General features: G+C 56.7%; 1 protein-coding gene and 2 non-coding genes across 6 annotated transcripts; all 3 read right to left on the reverse strand.

Annotated features, from left to right (window-relative positions):
* Window positions 1-1,413: 1,413 nt before the first annotated feature.
* Window positions 1,414-12,864, reverse strand: NANOS3 (nanos C2HC-type zinc finger 3). Of its 4 annotated transcripts, none has more exons than XR_009495154.1 (2): window positions 3,325-3,565; window positions 1,414-1,749 (listed from the first exon to the last, which is right to left on the reverse strand). XR_009495154.1 is itself a non-coding variant. In XM_059888542.1 (2 exons), the coding sequence occupies exons 1-2, from the start codon at window positions 12,266-12,268 to the stop codon at window positions 1,659-1,661; spliced, it is 750 nt and encodes a 249-aa protein (XP_059744525.1). In that variant the 5' UTR covers window positions 12,269-12,864; the 3' UTR covers window positions 1,414-1,658. The 4 variants fall into 4 exon arrangements, 3 of the variants coding, with proteins under 3 accessions (XP_059744525.1, XP_059744527.1, XP_059744526.1); XM_059888542.1 differs by lacking the exon at window positions 3,325-3,565 and adding an exon at window positions 11,610-12,864; XM_059888544.1 differs by lacking the exon at window positions 3,325-3,565 and adding an exon at window positions 3,594-10,904.
* Window positions 5,378-5,490, reverse strand: MIR181D (microRNA mir-181d). The gene has a single exon (NR_031181.1). It is a non-coding gene; the product is annotated as a microRNA mir-181d (primary transcript).
* On the reverse strand, window positions 5,560-5,656 carry MIR181C (microRNA mir-181c). Its single transcript, NR_031372.1, has one exon. It is a non-coding gene; the product is annotated as a microRNA mir-181c (primary transcript).
* Window positions 12,865-20,628: the final 7,764 nt, after the last annotated feature.

Here is a 20,628-nt window from a genome sequence, read left to right on the forward strand (position 1 = left end):
GTCACATGGTCACTAGCAGTCCCAAGTGCTGCTGTCAAACCCGTTTTGCAGAAGACATTGCTTCTGTTAAATAGGTCACCACTAGGTGGACCAGACCCAAGACTAATTTGTTGCTCTGCCTGTCGCCCCTGCACCCTAACTCCTAGGGCCAAGGCAGGGAGGGCCCTCCTGCCACCACCTTCTTATACCTGGGACATCCCATTCAGGTGGCTCAGAGTCCCCCAGCCTTTTTACCCTGCAGAATGTACAGCCCCTTCCTTGAACCCACCAGAATGTGCCCAGTCACCCTGTTCCCTGGGTCTCAAGCCCCAGTGGCTCTGGCTTATATAATTAGCATTTGTACGTAGCTGAGAGTGGCTGGGGTACTGTGTCCCCTGACTCCATGTGAAACCCTTGGCACTGCTGAGGAGGCCTCCCTCATGTCTTCTTTCTCCTCCTTCCCTTTTCTCTCCAAGCCTGGGCAGTAGGCTGTCTTCAAGGGCCGTTTCTGATCCCTGGCTCACCGCAGCCCTCCTCAGGTGGCCTCAGGTCCCAGATCAAATGGCAAAGCCAAGGGCAAATTCTGGGAAGCCCAAATTCTGCCCTGACTCAACCCCAGGAGACCTTGTAGGCTGGGGGTGGAGACCAGGCTCAGGCCAGCCCTCGGACTGGAGAAGGAATGTGGACTGGCACTTCTTACCTGCTGCCCCCTCAAGGCTGGTGGAACAAGATCTGGGGGTGGAGACATGGGGTGGGGATCCCCCCAAGCCAAGCCCCCCAGGAGAACCAGATCACACTACCAGGGTGGGGATGGACCTCTGTCCCCTCCCACTCCTGAAGAAGTACAGCCTCCACAGTGCCCCTTGCCCAAGCTGTTGTCTGGCACAACTGACCAGGACATATTCCCATTCCTTATGGCCCCCAACCCTCACCCTGCCCCAACCCAGAAGTCCTTCCCTTGTTCTGAAGGGCCTGGCATGTGACTCTGGCCCCCAGTTTCTGGGGCATCGATGGTAACCTAAACATTCACTGAGGGCTTCTGAGGTGAGGACAACGATGGGGGAACCTCTAATTGTTTCTCCATTGCCCCCTCAAATCAGGCCCCCGCCTCCAGTGTGCTGGATCTACCCATCTGACATGTCAATATGCAAGAGGTGGCCAGAAAAGTCTGCAAACACAAAAGTCACAGAAACAAGATTCATGGCACTAACTCCACTGCAAATGTCTGCTCAGAAGTGCCGGGCTGGGGCGACCCCCCAGCTGCCATTTCTCAGCCCAAAGCACCTCACCCCAGCGCCCCAGGGCGAAAAGAAATCCAAATAGCAGTTGAGGAAACCGGAGATCAGAGTAACATATGGAGGCTGAGGGACGCGACAGCCCCAGCGGCGCAGTTCACGATACCTTGTCCCAAGACCGGGCTTCGTATGACGCTGATCCATTCATAAACATTTATTGAGCGCTGACTGGTTGCTCAGCGTTGGGGAAGAAGGGCAGGGGTGCCTGAGGACCACCCCCTTCAGTGACAGGGGCGGGCGCGCTTTGGGCGGTGGTCCCAGACCGGGCTCCTTTGCCAAGCCCCCAGGCTGGAGGCACCGTCTAGGGGGCGGATCCTCGGAGGGTGGGTCTTCCCTGAAACCCAGCCTCCACTGAGCCTGGGTCCCCATCCCCAGGTGAAGGCGTCATCCTGCCCACGCCAGTCTCCTTAGGCAGAAGTTGAGGGGCAGCAGGAAGAGGGAGGAGTTCCAGAAGACTTCCTGGCACCTTTGGAACCTAGATTTTAAAAGCAGAGTTGGGGGGAGGGGAAAAGCATTTAGTAATAAGGATGATTCGATGATCCGGAAGTTCCGACTCAACCTGCAGAGCTGCCGGGGCTCTGGCTCCACCTGCAGGCTCCTTCCGGACTAGCACCCCTGTGCTATTCGCAGCCCCGGGCAGTCCCAGGTGGGACCCAGAGCCAGACACAAAGCAACGGAAACTCCCAACTCTGTCCTGCCGTACTGCCCCCTCGCGGCCGCAGGGCTCCGGGAACCCCGGATTTGTTACACTCAGAAAGTTTCCTGGGAGGACAGCCTCAGGCAGCCTTTCCGTGCCAATATCGTAGTGAGGGCTCCCCGACCCCACCCCACCCCTGAGTCAAGTTTTCCTGTTCCCTAGGGGAAAAAAGAAGATTCTGAGACCATCGTCTCTGTGTCGCTTCCGCTTCCTCCCTCTCCCAGTTGGACCTTGTCAGACCTCACAGGAATACTATCCTCTCCCGCAGGCAGTCTCACAACCCTTCTAACGTGTTCTCCGCACAGCCGCCGGGATGGGAAGGGGTCCTCCCTTCTGGTGACTTCCCGAGGGGCCCCCAGTCTGAGAGAGGCAGTAATGGGGTACCGCCCCGTCAAACCGGTCCCTCTGTTGGCTGACTTCCCCAAAGTTGCTAAAACGGATTTCTCTTATAAACCTGCAGAAGCGGAGGTGTTTCGAGTCTGTAATAGTAACTGCTGATACGTAAGCCTAGCTACTCGAAGCCTGCCGGCTACGGAGGTCAAGGGGATCTAGTTAGAAGTACAGATGCTCTGGCCTCACTCAGGCCTGCAAAACTGGACTCCGAATTTGATGAGCAAGATGGAGGGAACCCTCTGTGGCTGTGCAGACCTTAGGGAGCCTCCAGCCACCCTCCCGGGGGGTGACCCACACACAGCAAACTCATGGTTCTTTCCCTCCAAACTGATGCCAACTCCAACACCTGCCTGGAGGACCAACTTCTTCCAACCCCCTCAAATCCACCCCCACAGCCCAACCCATTAGCCACAGTCTAACACACGCACAGTCTAACACACCCTTAATACACAGACCTACTCGTGTCCCCTTCTCAGCTCCCTAGTACTCAAGTCCAAACTCTTCAAGGCGATCAGCAAGCAGCCCTTCCCCGAAATTTCTGACACCTTCCCCTCCATCCTTCATGCACGCATACTCCCATCCCAGACGCACGGAATTTAACCAAGTTCCCTAGTGAGCCCCAGTGCCCAGACCCCCTTCAGCATTTCACCAAACTGAATGAGGTTTCCAGGAGTCACTTCCTCCAGGAAGCCCTCCTGGACCTCTTTGTCTAGCTTGAGTGCTCCCTTTAGACTCCCCCGTTTCTGTTATAACTGTCACTGTCCCATCTACCACTGAAGGCCAAGCCCAGCCCAGTGCTTGGCACAGGACAAGCCTCACAAACCACCTGGCGAATGAGTGGACAAGTGAGGCTGTTTCCCTCTGGTCACGTGGCACCTGCATTCCGCACAAGATTGCAGCCCCTGCTGTACCTGTTGCCAGACCCCATCACTAGTCCCCACGGCCTCCCTGCTAGCTCACCCTGCGCCTGAAAACAATATACCCTCTATGGGCCCAGAGAAGGAGAGTGTCTTGCCCAAGGTCACACAGGGAACCCCAGCCCCAGCTTACCCACTAGGGCAACAGTTCTAGAACATGGTTCTAAGCCTTCTATTGTGTATGGATTCTCTCCCCCACCCAACCCTCTGAAGTGGGTCAGCCCAGGGGTTAACCCACTTCTCAGAGGCTCTAAGTCAGCCCAGGGCAGACCCCCCTCTGCAGCGAGTCCCCCCAGCCACCTGCACAGGCACCTCCTCCTCGGCGCGGTCCGTGTCCAGGGTCCTGCGTCCTCGCCTTGTCCGAGCGGACCAGCTTCTTGCCGGCCGAGTTCCGGGTGGTGTAGCTGTAGACGGAGGTGTAGCCCTGGCCGGTGAGCGGGCAGAAGCGGCGGGTGTGGGCGCGCTCGCGGGTGGCCCCGCACTGGGGGCACACGTAGTCGCGGAGGATGGGGCACAGCACCCGGCCCGCTTCATCCTTGAGCACGTGGGACTGGTAGATGGCCCGGGACTCGCCGTTGTGTTTGCAGAAAGAACACAGGCGCTCGGGAGCTGGTGAGGATTCAGGGCTGGGTCGCTGACCCCCCGGTTCGGGCACTGCTTCTGGCTGGCGATCCAGCCTGGTCTCCGGCTCCTCTTCTTCACGCTGAGCCCCAACCAGGCGTGCCAAACCCAAGTAGTCTGTCCACAGGTTGAAGGTCCCCATGGCTGGGCCCCGTGTGCCAGGTGGAGGGGCAGAAGACAGGAGAAACGCAGCCGCCCCCAAGCTGGTCTCTCTACTTCTGCCTAATCTCCCTTCCCTTCCCCTCTCTGGAGCCGAGGAGTCTGGGCTGTCAGTTCCCTCCTTATACTCCAAGGGGGTGTGAAGAGGGAGGAGCAGGCTGTAGGAGGTTCCCTATTGCCACAGGGGGCTTGCTGCAGCTCCCCCCAGAAATGCACCTGCCACGGGGCTGCATGGCCTCTGGGTAGGCTAAGGGTGAGGGGGCGTGACAAGACACAGGCTGCAGGGGGTACCAGCAATAAGCAGCCACACACCCCACCCAGAGGGCACTGAGAGGGCTGCCCTTGTCTACTCCTCCAGGAGAACCAGAGTGATGCAGGTGGGGGCATTGGAAGCCCCACCCCAAAGACTAGCAGTGCTGTAGTCAGTAACTTAGTAACTTCTTTCTTCCTTCTCCAGGACTGGGGGAGGGGGGAGGGGGAGCCACTGACCTTCCAGCTGACTTTGGAAGGAGGAAGGGCCTGTCTTATGGTGGGGGGGGACAAGGACCAAGGCCCCTACCTCTGGTCACCCTCAGGGAGCTTTCACACCCCTTGTCAGTGGAACCTCCTTTTAGCTGATGAACAAACGGGTTTGAAGTCACCTGCCCTGGGGTTATTCACGAAGGCAACAAAGCCTGCCTCCCCCACCAGTTACAGGAGCCTTAGGTGTTGTGGAGTCAGTCTCTCCAGGTCCTGGGGTGGAAAAGGGTTTGAGACTGAGGATTATGGGGAAGAGAGCACAGGCACAGGTGGGGCTAACGGGGCAGAGGGGAGACCCCTAGATTGGCCAGGACCTTGATTGCCCTCTCAAATGAGACCTGCGCTCCATCTCAGGAGGATGCGGTGTGCCCCCGAGTCACCCAGGTGGGACACAGACTGGCAGGTGATCAACGGGCATCAGGTGCTAGGTGGGCAACTGAAGGTAAAGGAGGGGTCTGCAGGTACCAGGTAAGAAGGGTGAGAAAGCAGGGCCCAAGACTGGAACTCAGAGAAGAGGTGACGTGCCGCCTACACACCTCATTCATTCATTCATTCAAGAAAGCTTCACTGAGCCTTCTGGAAGCAGGGCCCCCTAATCCCTTTCAGAAAGGTTTTTCAGCTGCCCAGTCCTAAACTTGTAATTCCTGTCCACAGCCCTCCAGGATTGATGCCCCCAAATCTAGCCTGTGTCTTTAAGTACCCCAGACACCAGCCCTCCTCGAGGGGTGAAAGGCCAGGGTCAGGGTCAGGTTCTGGCTGAGCAGTTTTGGGGGGCGGGAGGGGGGGAGTCCAGGATTGTGTCTGGCCCAGCCACAGTGACATTCATCCCTCGGTGGGTCTGGTCTCTGTCACAACCCACCGACAACAATGAATGTTGATTGTGACCTTCGCTGTGGCCTAAGGGAGGGGATGTGTTCGGGATCCCCTGCCCCTGCCCCAGATCTGAAAGTTGGGGGTCGTGATGGGTGGGTGGGTGGACGGCAGTTCCAGGCCTCGGGGTCCACTCAACGGTCGATGGTTTGCCTGAGCTGCCCAAACTCACCGACAGGTTGAATGTTCCCCCAAACCCTTGGCAACTCCTTGGGGGGCAGGGAGTGGAGGCTGGGGGGCGGGGTGGGTCAAGGAACCGGGTAGGGTGAGGGAGGGGAAGGGAATGAGAGACTTAGAGAATCTATTAAGTCAGGGAACAGATAGCAGGAAGGAGCCAACTCTGCTCCAGGACAGGGAAAAAGGAGATAAATCTAAGTAATAATATCAGCAGATACTTCTGTCACCTTTGCTATGCAAATATAGCAGCAGCGGGCGCTGGGCTTCTAACCCATTTAGTCAAAGCATTCTCAAAAGGGCCCTCAACGGTGCATATTTCTTCCAATTATCAGTTTGGGAGACAGGCCAGAACAGAGGGCACCCTTAGCTAGAGGCAGAGGCAGAGGAGGGATTCCGAGAGGCCCCAAGAGGTCTGGAGGCCAAGTGGTTCTGGCCCCGGGGGCATGGATGCAACGGAGAGATAAACAAGTCATTTTAATACAATGTAATACCTAAGTGAGCTTCACCGTGTTCCGGACACAATGGTTTATGAATCACAACAACCCAAGGTGGTTGGGGGGAGGGTTGTCTGAGTCTGCACTTTGCAAATTCGAGCCCCGAGGTGGGGCCGCTGCCTAGCCCGCCTTGTGGGTCCACCTGCCGGTTGGACAAGGGCGAAGCTAGAGGATCGCAGAGGGTCCCGGGCTTCCAAACTCGGGCCCTTGTCGGATCAGACGGGGGCCCAAGCGCATAACTACACGAGGCTTACCCCGTTAATGCTCTTCCCCATTTCTTCACCCTCAAACCCGGTCCCCAGTCCCTCCCTCCAGGGGCGGCTGTAGAGTTAGCCGCCCTCCCCCTCGGGTGCCCCCACGCACAGTCTCAGAGAAGGCTGCTCCCCACCTCCTTGGGTCTGGGAGGTCTGGGACCCCCTCCCCCCAAGAGAATGGCCTAGACTTCAAATTTCCAGTCCCCTTCCATTTCACTGAGGGCAATATCGAGCCCCAAAGGATAAACCGCTTGCCGTAACACTTAAGGCAAATCAGATCCCCCAGGTGTGCTGAGCTTGAGTGAACCCAAAAATGACCTTCCGCGGAGGCGGCCAGAGGAAGCACGGCGCTCGGAGCCCCACCCTCGAAATCCCCACCTAGAGCCAGCCTCCAGAGACCTGCCCCTCGCAAGCCACCGACTCCAGTCCGACCCCTCAAGGCCCGCCCCCTCGAAGCCCACCCACAAATTGCACATCCCTAGGACCCTCCCTCTAGAGCCCGCCCAGATAGACTCCCATGTAGCCCGCCCCCAAACTCAATCTCCATAAAACACGCCTTCTAAGCCGGTCCTCCAAGAGCCCACCCAGCTCCTCTAAGGCCCGCCCCGGGGCCTCGCTCTCTGAGCTCACCTCCGCTGGCCTCCCATCTACAGCTGTCTCCGGGAGCCCCCGCTAGGGCCTCTCAAATCCTCCTGCCCAGACCCCCAGAGACCTCGTCCCTACGCGTCCCCAAGGTCGTTCCCAGGGATCTCAACTCCGCGAAGGTCCGCCGGGGACCCCCTCGGAGCCCGACTCCCGTAAGACCCGCCCCTCCCTCCCCGGATTGCGTTCCCCAGAGCCCGCCCTCTCGCCCACCCGGGACCAGTCCGGTTCCCACCCCTGTCTGGAGCTCCGCGCGGAGACTCCTCTCCCAAGGACCATCCACCCGCCCTGCAGAGCCCTCCCCCATTCAGGCACAGTGTATCCAGGCCTTTCTTAGGGCGCGTGTTGGGAGAGGCGATCACCTGCAGGGAGGACAGCGGTCCTAACAAGCAGAATGCTGGGAGAGGAGGGTAGGTTAGGAGGGCAGGGGTATTAACAACAATGACAGTAATTCTAATAATGATGCTTTACATAATCACCCTGTTATTAGGATACACTGAGGAAGGTGAGGTTTTATCAATGAGGAAGGTGAGGTTCTGAGAGTTTGGACCAGAACTCTCTCAGCGGTTCTTAACAACCAAGAGGTTAGAATGCCAGGTCATGGAGAGGCACCGTGGCCACAGTGCGCTGGGGGTGGGAGAGGGGTCTTCCGGGGACCACTGCTCCTTTCCCCGAGGGCTTTGACTTTGACCTACCTCAGGTAGGTCCTAGTAAGGGGTCTCCCCAACTCAGGAAGGCAGGGCTGGGGCCAAAGGATGGGCCTTGGGATCAAAGAGAGGTGCCCCAGGCCCGCAGCCCCCAGCACCCCACTATGGGGGAAGGGCTGTCCGGACATAACCTGGGGTCTGACTCTCTCCCTTTGTCTGTCGTGGTGGGTATAGGCTTCCCACCCTGCTGTGTGTTTGGGTCCTCCTGTCTGGGTCTGACTGTGCCCCTCAAAGGCTGGTATCAGTCTGGGTCCCCAGCCTTGCTGTGTGCGCCCCTCCCTGGCTGTCTGGGGTCATCCGTGTCTGGCCCTTGCCACCTGATCTCCCCTATATCCGTCCGCCTGTTCCCTCCATGTCTGGAGCTGCCCTTTGATGAAAGGCGGCCTTGGATCTGTCTCCCTTCTCTCTGTCTGCACCTGGGGCCCTTCAGCAGGTGGCTGAGTGTTTCTCCCGCCAAGTGTCCTGAGGCCTTCTCCGGGGATGAAGGGGCCTCCAGTCCGACTTTGAAGCCCAGCAGGGTGGGAGGCAGGGAGCCGTCTCCTCCCACCCCCAATCTGGGGCCCTGCCTCTTTCTCCTCCTTATCCCTGGGACCCCACACTACAGCTGGGAGGGCCTGTCTGGGCTGGGAATGACTGGGTGGGGGGCAGCCTTTCCGCAGCCAGGCTGACCCAGAGCCTATCCCCACCCCCACCCTCATCCTAAGCTCAGGAAGGCAGAGCAGCTGGCATGGGGTCTGGGGGTCAGGGGTCAGAGGTGAGAGGTTCCAGTGGAGCCAGATGGGCAGGCAATGGGTGGAGGCAGCTCTGCTGTCAAGTTGAAGAACAAGGTGCTGGTGTGGAGGTGGGAGCGGGGAGGAGCACGAGGTTCGAGATGCAGGGCTTCCGGGGTATCTATTGGCTTGTGTGCCCCTCCTGTGTCCCAATGTGCATATGTCCCTGTGTCTGTGCCCTTGTGTGTGTGTGCACAGGACCTGGGGGCGGGGAACACGCGGAGGAGGAGGTACTCAGGGCCTGGCAGACAAAGAGCCCATTATGGAATGTGCAGTGGCAGTGTACACAGGAGTCCCCATGTGGGGTCTCGTTGATGGCCCAGGCTGTCTAGACTGGCAGGCAGCAGGCCCCTCATTTCCATGATACCTACATGGCCTCTCAGGTTGCCACCCCGCCCTCCCCAGGCTTCCTCTCCACTTGCTGGCTGCTCAGGCTTTTGACTCCACGTCCTCAGACAAGGGGCTTGTCTGTCCTGCTCAGGACCCTGAGGGCAGCCAGTTCAGCCAGGAACCTGAGTTTCCTTCTCAAGCCCACCAGATGTGGGGCCAGGGCTGGGGGAGGCAAGAAGCCTCCCTGGAGTTGGGGTTGGGGGCCGTGGAGGGGCCTGGGAGAGGCTGATGAGAAATTCAGACACTTCTACCAAGGCTTGTAGCGCAGAGTGACCCTAGGTCTGGGTCAGGATGGGCCCCATCTGCAAAAATGTAGGCAGCAACTGCCTATGGGCCTGTTACTTGGAGGCTGTGATGGGCTTGAGGGTCCAAAAGCTACTTTGGTGGGCTATTTTAGGGGGTCTGTGGGTGTCCGTTAGTTAAGGTAGGCATGTGCCATAATGGGTGGCTGGCTGTCTCTACGCCAGTTGTCTGTGTTGGCACTCCCATGGGCTTCTGTTTGTGTGTGGATGTCAGTGTGACTGTGGGTATGTGTCAGGCTAATTGTGGGTAATTGCAGGTCCATGTGTGAGCCGGTGTACATGGGTGTCTGGCGTCTGTCAATGTCACTGTGGGTGACTGTGGTCTGTCATCTGATGATGGTGCCCCCCTGACCCCTCCTCACTAAAAATTCAGCTCCAGGAGGATAGGGATCTTCATCTCTTATAACCCCAGTAGAGAACAGTCCCTGGTACCTAACAGATGCTCAATAAACAAGGGCTGGATTTGTGGGCATTCAGGTGACTATGGATTTCTACATGTCTCTATGTCCTTTTCCTGTATGTCATTTTCACTACAAATGTGTTACTGTGTCTGTAGATCAGTGTTTTGTTTTTTTGCTGCACTGGATCTTAGTTGTGACATGTGGGATTTTCAGTCTTTGTTGCAGCATGCGGGATCTTTCATTTTAGCGTGTGGGATCTATTTCCCTGACCAGGGATTGAACCCAGGTCCCCCTGCATTGGGAGCATGGATTCTTAGCCGAGGGAGCACCAGGGAAGTCCCAGGGGTGTCTAAGGGTATAATCAAGTGTCAGGGTGGGTGACTATGGGTGTTGGTACTATTGGACTGTTCATATCTGTCTGTGGGTGACAGTGATGTAATGGTTGTCTAGGAGGGTCAGTTTAACTGTATATGTGTAGATTAAGATTACTATAACCTGATGTCAAAATCTCAGTCATCTGTGCAGGCCTTTACCGTCTGTGTGTGTGTGTGTCAGTTTGCCTGGGTGACTGGGTGTGTCCTTGCCTGGGCAGGCACACAGAGATCTATGTGTGCATGTCCAAGTTCTTGAGAATAATGGTGTCCATGTGTCCCTGTGTTGGGACATTTACCTAGCTTCGGTTGTCAGATTACTCTGATGACAGCCTGTGGGTGCCCATGGGACAGTGAGCATAGAAGTGTCTGTGTGTGCAACAGAAAACTATGTGTGTGTGTCAGTGTTATGTGCAAGGATATGTCTACCACGGTTGGTGGCAGCTTCGTTTCTCTGTGGCAATGTTTTCCCAGGTGTCAGCCCTGGGTGTTCTTGTCATTGTGGGTGATGTGTGCCCACGTGGCAGTGTTATGATGGGTGACTGTGTGTGTACATCAGCGTTCTGGCAGGTGATGTGAGTAACAATGGGGATGATTTATGCGGGAGTATAGAGTGTAGATTTGGGGTCTTCATCTAATTGTGACTCTGTAAGTGTATCTGTGAGCAGTCCAGGGAGGTGGAGAATCGGTGGGAAAGGAGATGGGGGAACTGAAATGTAGTGGGATGCAGGGTGTATCTCAGATCCCATCAGCCAATGAGGGGTCTTCTCCGTCCCCTCCCCCCGCCCCCAATGCATGTCCTCCAGGGCGAGGTCCCTGTGAAAGGCGCCTTGTCGCTTTAAAAGGGTTCCCCAGTAGTGGGATTCCCGGCCAATTTTTCCTTTTTACGGCCTCTTTTTGAGGGCGTGTTCCTGTTAGCAAACCTTGGCCCGGGTAAATACTCTGCATCCGGCGGTAATGACAAGCGGGGGCAGCGGCGGGGGGCTGGCTGCGGAGGGCCCCGGGGCTCCGGCAGGCGGCGCCGCTGTCGCCCCTGGCCCGCCGCCGCAGCCAGGCCCGAGCGGGAAGCCCCCGCCGGGATCCGTCTCCGCAGGGCCCGCACAGGCCTGCACGCCCGTGAACTTGGCCGGGAGCGCCTACTCGAACGCGCGCGCCGGCTCAGAGCCTCTCCCGGTCCGGGATATCCGAGGCCCCCATCCGCCCTGCTCCCCCAAGAACAAAGCTGGCCGCCGCCCGGCTCCAGGGCCTCCTACGGTCAGGTGTCAGGAGGCCCGGCACCCATGCCCCTCCGACCCTCAGCCTGCGTCCCCTCCCCACAGGGGCATCTCGGCCCGCCCTCCCCCCGGCGGCCCCCAGCCGGCCTGGGACTTCTGGGTCTGTCCCCTCTGGAGTGGGGGTCTGGTCCTCCGGGGGCCCCTCTCGGGGAAAGCGAGACACAGAGAAGCCGCCAGGGCCTCCCCGCCCCCCTTCCCCAGCCGCCGCAACAATGGAGGGCCGGGCTGCAGAGGCCGGGGCGCCCGCCCCCCGGCCGCGAGCAGGTGCGCGAGGGGGCTGCGGCGGGTCCCGCTGCCGCCCCGCCCCGCCGCGCCCCCTCCCCGCGGGCGGCCCCCGCCCCGCTCGCGCCCCGGGCCCGCCCGGCGCCCGCGCTCACCTCGTTTTGGGGCCGCCGCCTTGTTTCCCCCTCTTCTGTCCAAAACCCGCCCGGAAAAGCCCCCCGAGCCGCGAGGCGCCGGCACGGGAAATTGCATTTTGGCGGCTCCGGGGCTGGGCGGGGGCTCCCCAGGCCGCGGGCAGGGGGAGGGGACCGCGGGGCTCCGGCGCCGGCTCGAACCCGCGGCCGCCGCCTCCCACCCGCCCGCCTGTCTGTCTCGGTGACGTGCCCGCGCTCCCCGCCGCCACCGCCCCCTCCCACCTCCCGGCTCCTGCCGGGCGGTGGGTCCAGCCGCGGCCGTGTGTGCCCCGAGGCCTCCCGCCAGGCGCACCAGGATGCAAGCGGGGATGCCCACGGGACTCCAGGACGCAGCTCCCGGCCTCCGCGCAGGGGACACGGGGACACGGGGGCGCGAGCGGGCACACGCTGGAGCCCAGATGCACGCAGACCTCAAAGGCGCACGGGGAGCAGACGCGCACAAAGGCACGCGGACCACAAACACAGGGAAGGGTGTGCGAGGGACTTCCAGACACAAACCCAGCCGAGGGAATGGTAGGACACGGGGCACCCGCCACACAACCTTGTTCATAAAACCCACTACACACGTAGGGGCACCTGGGGCCACACAGACACATGCAAGATACAGACACGCACCACATCCAGCGACAAGAAGAATGTCTTCAGAACTGAAACAGAGTACACAGAGCATCCCAGGGGCATACACAGAAAATCCTGGCACAGAAACAGACAGACTCGCAGGAATGGCCCCAAAACACGTACACACACGCCCAGGGTCTCACACAAGGTACACAGACATACCGGTGTAAACATAGAACCAGCACACCTCCCCACTCATCAAGTGCACAGCCATGGGAACACCCTGACACACAACAGTTCAGCACACGTGGATGGATACACAGACACAGGACGCGGTTATATACACAGAACAGAAATACACCCATAAGACATGTCAGGTACACAATCTCAGGGGTACACACAGACACACAAAGTCCCCCCTTCCCCCGGCAGGTCCTAGGGTTACAGGGTCCACGTGTGCGTGCTAAGTCGCTTCAGTCGTGTGTGACTGAAGCGTGACCCTATGGACCATAGCCTGCCAGTCTCCACCGTCCTTGGGATTCTCCAGGCAAGAATACTGGAGTGGGTTGCCATGCTCTCCTCCAGAGGATCTTCCCAACCATGGGATCACACCTGCAGCTCTTTTATCTCTGCGTTGGCAGGCGAGTTCTTTACCACTAGTGCCACCCGGGAAGCCCAAAGGGTCCATAAAGACACACAAGATACAGGGATGCTTGGGGCCATGTGTACCTGGGACCATCCAGTGTAAATACACAGACAGGCCAGGTACAGAGATCACATACAGGAGATGGACTCAGAAGTTGTGCATGGGGTGGGGCTCCCCTGATCCCCCCGAGATGCTTACATGGAGCCCCCGTGGTCACACACACACACACCAGGTACGTGGCACACACAGCAGCAACAGTACACCGCTGGAGGATTCCTCCAGGAATTTGCACAGGTCCCCCCTTATACTTCCCATCAATACACACAATGCTGGCCTGCCGTGGCCACCTCGACTGGCAGAAAGAAGTCACCTCAGGGCAGTCTGTGGTGCCAGCTGAACTTCATGGCCCAGGACTGAGCTGACCAATTTCTCATTTTGTGTATTTCTTCCCTGCTCCAGTCTAAGCCGGGGTAAAGGAAACCTTCGAGCCCCTCACCTCCCCAAAACCCAGGCCTTAACCCTTTTGGGATCAGAGCCCTGCTCCACCAGGCAACAGCCCTCCCCTTCATCCCCCTCAATGTCCTGCCTCAGTTTCTCCTTGATAAGTCTCCTTTTCCCACACCTTCCTTCTTTCCTCAGGTCTCAGCCCAGAAAGCCAAGCTCCAGCAGGCCCAGGAGGGTGGATATTCCCTTGGGAGTCCCCCAGAGGCCTTTGGGGTTCAGCCCTACTCTGTACCTGACTTCCCTGCAAATAGGGGCTAATTCCTTGGAGGAGAAGGAAGAGGATGTGAGTAAACAGTAATTGGGCCTCAGCAGTTGGAGACAGCTTTGTGGATGTCCCTTATGCACCCTCCCCATTCTAACTGAAAAAGATTGCATTGAAATGATGTCTTCATTCAATCCCAGCTATCGCAGACTCTTCCCAGCAAGCCAATGAAGCGCATATTGTGATTTTTACATACAGGCAACTGAGGACCAGAAAGGGACTGCTGTTTGCCCAGTGAGGCACAGCCGTAGGCTGCAGAGCTGGGATTCTGTGCAAGGTCTTTCCCCATCTCCCAGGATCCTTTTGAAGAAGCACTCAGGCCCGCTAAACTTCCCACAGCCAGCAGCAGGGGGCAGCAGACTCCAGAGCCCTCGGGCTGCCGGAGTGCGCTGGCTCTCAATTCCCTCTTCCTCCTAGCCGCTGAGGACTCTGCATAGACAACCTCCCCCCAACCCCCACTCCCCGTCCCGCCGCACGTGGTCCCTCTTAAGGTCTAGCTCTGCTCCTTCTTGCTGCAACACAAGCTGGGTGGGCAGCCTCAGCATTCCTGAGCTGGGTCAGATCAGGAGAGAGGACTCCTGGATCCTGGCCCAGTGGTTAGTCCCACCCCCTACCCCAAAGTCCTCTGAATATCCCTCGGAGCCCATTGCAGGATGGGAGGGGCAGAGAGGGAAGCCCCAGTGCCCAAGCTGCCTGGTTCCTTCTGGCGTGGGAACTGCCTGCCCCACCCCAGACCCTAGTTCTGGGGCCCCTGCCAGTGCTGACTCATAGGGGACCCACGGCTGTGACTCAGCCAGCGGTCCTTCCTGAACCTCTCCCTGAGAGATTTTCCACCCCATATCACCTCCTGTCCCCTGGGGGGGTCGCCTTAGGGACCCAGATGTAGCCCTCGTGGGTGTGTCAACCAGAAGGGTCTTCTCAACTCCCATCAGTCCCCGAGCCCCAGTCCCCAAGGACCCCCCTGCAAGGTTGTGGCCATGACTGGGTGTGCCAGGCTGTGGGGGTCTTGGGCGGTGTCCGTATGTGCCCAAATGTGTGCCTAGGCAAGGCTCAGGCTGTGAACACACCTTCCTCCACATCCCACTGGAGTCCGGGCAGCAACTCTCCAAGTCCATGTGAGGCCTGGGCTGGGAGCTAGTTCACTCAACCACAAACCAGCTTCTCCAGCCATGTTCCCTGTCTCCGGAAATGGCAGCTCCATTCTTCCAGCTGCTTCAGCCAAAACCCTTCTTAACAAATGCAATCCATTAACAAGTTCAGTTACTGTCTCTTCTAAAGGCATCCTCCCCTCTCCAGAGTTCCCACCCAGGGCCACCCCACCATAATCTCTCCCCTGGACCTACGCAATTGCCACCTCCTTCTCCCTGTGCTCCAACCTCACACAGTCTGTTCTACCATGGCCCAACAGCACCAGTGAATGCCTTAGTCCCTTCCCTGCTCAAAACTTTCCATGGTTCCCATTTCATTCATACCAAAAGCCCAAGTCCTCCCCACAGCCCTGCACACTATATCTATCTTGTCCCCTCCCTGCCTCACCTCCTTTCCTCCTTCCCTCATTCCCTCTGCGCCAGCCACATGGGCCTCCTCACTGTTCCACAAACACACAGGGTATTGTCCGGCCTCAGGACCTTTGCACTGGCCATTCCCTCTGCTCAGGACTCTCTTCCCCCAGGTACCCACAAGGCTGCCTCCCTCACTTCCTTCAAGTCTCTACTTAAATATCATGTCCTCAGTGAGACCTTCCCAGATGCCCCTAGTTAAAATCCCACCCCCTTGCTTTGCTTGTTCTTTTTTTCATAACTCTATTTTTTTTTATTTTTTGGTTGCGCTGTGTCTTCTTTGCTATGCGCAGGCTTTCACTAGATGCGGCAAGCAGGGGCTACTCTTTGTGGTGGGTGGTGTGCAGGCCTCTCATTGCAGTGGCTTCTCTTGTTGCGGAGCACAGGCTCCGGTAGTTGCAGCACGTGGTCTCAAGGGCTACTGGAGCTCAGGCTCATTAGTTGTGGCACATGGGCTTAGTTGCCGCATAGCATGTGGCATCTTCCCAGGATCAAAGCCATGTCTCTTGCATTGCAAGGCGGATTCTTAGCCACTGTACTACCAGGGAAGTCCACCCTATCACCTTTGAACATTATATGTTGGAGCACCGAGAGCAGAGTCTCAGACTGTTGTCTGGACGTATTGATGATCACTACATTTCTGACGTGTTGAAGAACAAAATGACGTGGCACCTGCCTGCCTGCCACTGGCAGGTGAGGCAGTCACGTAGCTAGCCAAGAGTTTCCAGAGCTGAAAGCCAGAAGCATAAGGGAGTACTGGGGAGGCGTGGGGCCAGTCTGGAGGATGAGGTGCAATCAGGGAAGGCTTCTGGAGTGGGTGAGGTCATGCAGGGCCTTGGTGGTCAATGAGGGGTTTGGATATAAGTATAGGGTGGGAAGATTTGGAAAGTTTTATTTGTTTTAATTTAGTTTTTTATGGCTGTGCTGGGTCTTCATTGCTGTGCGTGGACTTTCTGCAGCTGTGGTGAGTGGGGGCTACTCCCCAGTTGCAGTGCTCGAGCTTCTCATCTCAGTGGCTTCTCTTGTTACAGAGCCCAGGCTCTAGGACACGTGGTCTTCAGTGGTTTCGGCACATGGGCTTAGTTGCCCTGCAGCATGTGGAATACTTACTCCCCGATCAGGGACTGAACTCGTGTCCCCTGCATTTGCAGGCAGATTCTTTATCTTTGAATCACCAGGGAAGCCTGGGTTTCTATTTTTAGTTAAATATATTGAGTTATTATTTACACAGAGTAAAATTCTGCCTTTACATGGTTCTTTGAGTTTTGACATATGATACAAGTTGTGTAACCATTGTCTGAAATCACGATGTAGCAGATTTAGTGGGAGGTGATCAGCAGGTCCACCAGGGCAAGCACACAGCAACCAGGACATGAGCGGAAGCAGAGGGCCAACGAGGAGACCCATGTGGCTGGCTGTCCACCAGCTTGAATTAGGACGGAGGCCCCGGGGAACAGGTGGAAACAGGCAGCTTCAGGAGGCAGACGGGTCTCAGGGGTGGACCAAGTGTGGGGGCCAAGGAACCACGGAGGAAGGATGAGCAGACAGAGTCGGAGACACCTGAGGGCCCCCTCGAGGAGATGATTGGAGAGGAAGGTCATCAGCACGTAGTGACCAAAGCTCTGCCTGGGGAGGAGAGCGTTTGAGAGGCATTTCAAAAGACTGAGGAGGAGCAGGAGGAGGAGAAAGGCCACCAGGAGAATGTAGTGTCCTGCGGTCAAGGAGGAAGTAGGCAAAGGTAACAGATTCTTTTGTGGGTTTTTTTGCCACACCGTGCGTCATGTGGGATATTAGTGCTCTGACCAGGGATCCAACCCTTGCCCCCTGCGGTGGAAGCATGGAGTCCTGACCCCTGAACTGCAAGGGAGCTCCCCAAAGTTGACAGATTCTGTACAGAGGTCGAGGACAGAGGTGACTGGGAGCATTGGCCTGACTCACCACTTAGTGTGATCAGGCACCCCCTTGAGAAGTAAGGAAGAGAAAGAAACAGGCAACAAGCCCACCACTCTCCAAGAAAAGTGCTGTATACTTTTAAAGCCACGAATGGGCTTCCCTGGTGGTTCAGCAATAAAGAAGCCACCTGCCAATGCAGGAGATTTGGGTTTGATCCCTGGGTCAGACCTTGGGAAGATCCTTGGGAAGATCCCCTGGAGGAGGAAATGGCAACCCACTCCAGTACTCTTGAGCCTGGGAAATCCCAATGACAGAAGAGCCTGGTGGGCTACTGTCTATGGGGTTGCAAAGGAGTCAGACACGACTGAGCCACTAAACAATAACAACAGAGCCACAAATGTGACCTGCCACGTGTGTAATAAAACAATTTTTAGTAGCCCCATTACCGGTTTGCTTGTTTTTGTTTGGGGGGGGCGTCTTATGGCCACAGTGAGTGGCATGTGGCATCTTAGTTCCCCATCCTGGTATCGAACCAGTATCCCCTGCAGTGGAAGCTCAGAATCTTAGCTGCTAGACCACCAGAAAAGTCCCCTAGTAGCCTCATTACAAAAAGTAAAAGAAACAGGTGAAATGAATGTTGATAATATATGCAATTTAACCTGACATATGCAAAATAGCATGGTTTCAACATGTAATCAAGATTTTTTTAAAAAATTCTTGAGATATTTCACATTCTTGAAAACAAGCTTTATATTTACAACATATCTCAGTCTGGAATAGCCAGGTTTCAGCTGCCCAGTAGCCAAGTGACAAGTGGCAACCTCACTGGTAAAGCACAAATCTAGACAGGACTCAATTTTGCCCTCTGATGACTCACCTCACTCACATTTCCCTAATCCCCACCCTATCAAACCCTGTCTATTATTTGATTTCCCACACAAAAGTGTGTACATGAATGTTCATAGCAACATTATTCTTGTTTGCTAAAAAGTGAAAAACACCCAAATGTCCATTAACTGATGAATGGATTTTAAAAAATGTGGTGTATCTATACCACATATGATTTAGCAATCAATAGGAATGAAGTTGCGATACATGCCACAACTTGAGCACATCTTGAAAAGTGAATGAAGCTAGTCATTAAGTCACATTGTATGAGTCCATTCGTATATAGAGACAGAAAGGAGTGTAGGGGTACAGTGGGTGGGGGAGATGGGGGCACCTGGGGAGTGATCGCGTATGGGTACTGAGTTTCTTTGGGGGGTTAATGAAAATGTGAAAGTTACACAATTCTATGAATATACTAAAAACATTGAATTATTTACTTTAAATAGGTTCGTTGGGGACTGCTCTGGCAGATCAGTGGTTTGAGACTCCATGCTTCCACTGCAGGGGGTGTGGGTTCAATCTCTGATTGGGGAACAAAGATCCTGCAAACCAAACATTGTGGCCAAAAAAATAATAAAAATTGTACATAAAAAAGGTTAATTTATGATACATGAATTTTATATCAATAAAGTTGTTATAAAAAATATTTAATCTTGATGTTTTAGTAAGTAGGTGGCATTACTGGTAAAGAACCTGCTTGCCAGTGCAGGAGACATAAGAGATGTGTGTTCAGTCCCTGGGTTGGGAAGATCCTCTGGAGGAGGGCACAGCAACCCACTCCAGTATTCTTGCCTGGAGAATCTCCATGGACAGAGGAGCCTGCCAGACTACAGTCCAAGGGGTGGCAAAGAGTCGGACACGACTGAGCAACTGAGCACCCACACACTGAGTAAAGTTTTGGTGTCCCCATAAATTTTGCCCTCAGTGGATCTCTGCTCTCAGCCTAGTCCAGGCCCTGCTGTCCTTCCCACACCAAGCTTAAGAAGGACAACTGGGACTTCCCTGGCCATTCAGTGGTTAAGACTTTGCACTTGCTCTGCAGGAGGGGCAGGTTCAATCCCTGGTCTGGAAACTAAGACCCTGGATGCTACACTATGTGGCCAAACCCCACCCTCCCACCCCCTACCACACCCCCCCCCCCAAAAAAAAACACAGAGGGACTGCAAGGAGAGGATGCCTAGGTGGAGGGCTAGCAAAGTCAGGGAGATATGCTGAGACGTTTCGCCAGTACCCTTGTTTCCTACCAAAGTCATGGGCTTCCTGAGTTGCAGGCTCTCCCGGGGTGGGAAGAATGATGCCTTCAAAGCCTGATTCCAAGGGCCCTGGCCTACACGCCCAACCAGACAGCCTGACTCAACTTTACCCACTGTATGCGTGTGACCCTCCACTGTCCCCCTAGTGACTCAGGCAACCTAAAAGCCCCCTCTCTGGGAACGCTCTGCTGCCCACGGTGACTCTTCACAGACATTGCAGAAGCAAGCTGGCGCCTCCCCGGCCTAGGCGGGGGTCCTGGGGGCAGCCCACTAGGGCCTTGGCCCCACAGCACAGTCTCCCCCAGAGGGCCCAGAGTCTGGGGGAGGGGGGTGGGGAACTTTCTCAAAGGGCCTTTGTGGGAGCGGCTGGGACGCTGGGGTGGGGGGGCTGCCGGGGGACCACGCCCTGCGTGAGTCACTCCTCATTGCTGGGCAGTGACTCACGCTCAGGCCTCCCTCCTGCCCCCTTGCAGCAGGTGCTGCCAGCGCCAACTTCAGGATTGGGGCCCCAGCAGCCAGGTTCATGGCACCCTACCCTGGGCCTGTGATTCACACTCATTTATTTCCAGGGGCGCCTACCCTCCCCTCTCTACATGGTTCGGACCACGAAGAAAACTTCCCACAGTCCCTCTGGTCCTTGGTGGGGCGGAGGGCAGACCCCTGGTACTAAGATACGCCAGCTATTGTCTCACTACTGATTCGTGGAATCTCCAAACCACCTGAGAGGTGAGACGTCCTTGCTACTTTAACAGATGGGGAAACTGAGTCTCGGTGAGATTATGAAGTTTGCTCAAAGATACAAGATCAAACCGAGTCAGAGCACAAAGTGATGCCCGACAGTGTAAATATGTAATGACCCCAGCTGCTTTGTAGCCCAGTAATGGGTTACTGCAGCCTGTAATGTGGCGTCCATTTTACTGATGACCAAACTGAGGCAAGGAGTGCCTAAGTCACACCCGAGAGTGAGAGGCTGGGCAGAAATTCGAACCGATGTCGGCAGCCGGGGCTTGTTCTGCCACTTCCCAGCCGGCCTTGGGCACCCACTTGGAGGCTGGGGCGCCCCCGCCGCCCGGCCCCTCCAGCCGCCGGGGCCAGCCTGGGCCGGGCCGCCCGCCAGGCTGCCGGGCGCCGCGCCCGCCAGCATCACGCCGCTGTGAGTCACCCCGCGCGCCGGCCCCGCCCCCCGCGCCAACAAACAGCGCGTTACCCGGCAACTGCCGCCGGTTCCGCCCCGGGTCTGCGCTCGAGGACACGGGTTCGAGCCTCTAGCCGGGTGGGAGCTGTGAGAGGCTCCGGGACCCGGTGGCTTTATTCAGACTAGGGATTCAGATCAGGTCTACAGTCCTGGTTGACACAGAGATGAGGGCGAAGGAGTTGGTGGTTCACTGGCAGCGGGATTGGGGATGGGGGAGAACAG

Source organism: Bos taurus, chromosome 7 (genome assembly GCF_002263795.3).
Source record: "Bos taurus isolate L1 Dominette 01449 registration number 42190680 breed Hereford chromosome 7, ARS-UCD2.0, whole genome shotgun sequence".
NCBI classification, from domain to species: Eukaryota; Metazoa; Chordata; class Mammalia; order Artiodactyla; family Bovidae; genus Bos; species Bos taurus.

What these genes read in the sequence shown, in the direction of transcription:
- NANOS3 (XM_059888542.1), bottom strand. Translation starts at nt 12,268, where the DNA reads ATGTGGTGCGTGTCTGTATCTTGCATGTGTCTGTGTGGCCCCAGGTGC. An exon ending in GGCGGCGGCCCCAAAACGAG is followed by an intron (nt 1,750 to 11,609) that starts GTGAGCGCGGGC and finishes TTTAAAATCTAG; the next exon opens with GTTCCAAAGGTGCCAGGAAG.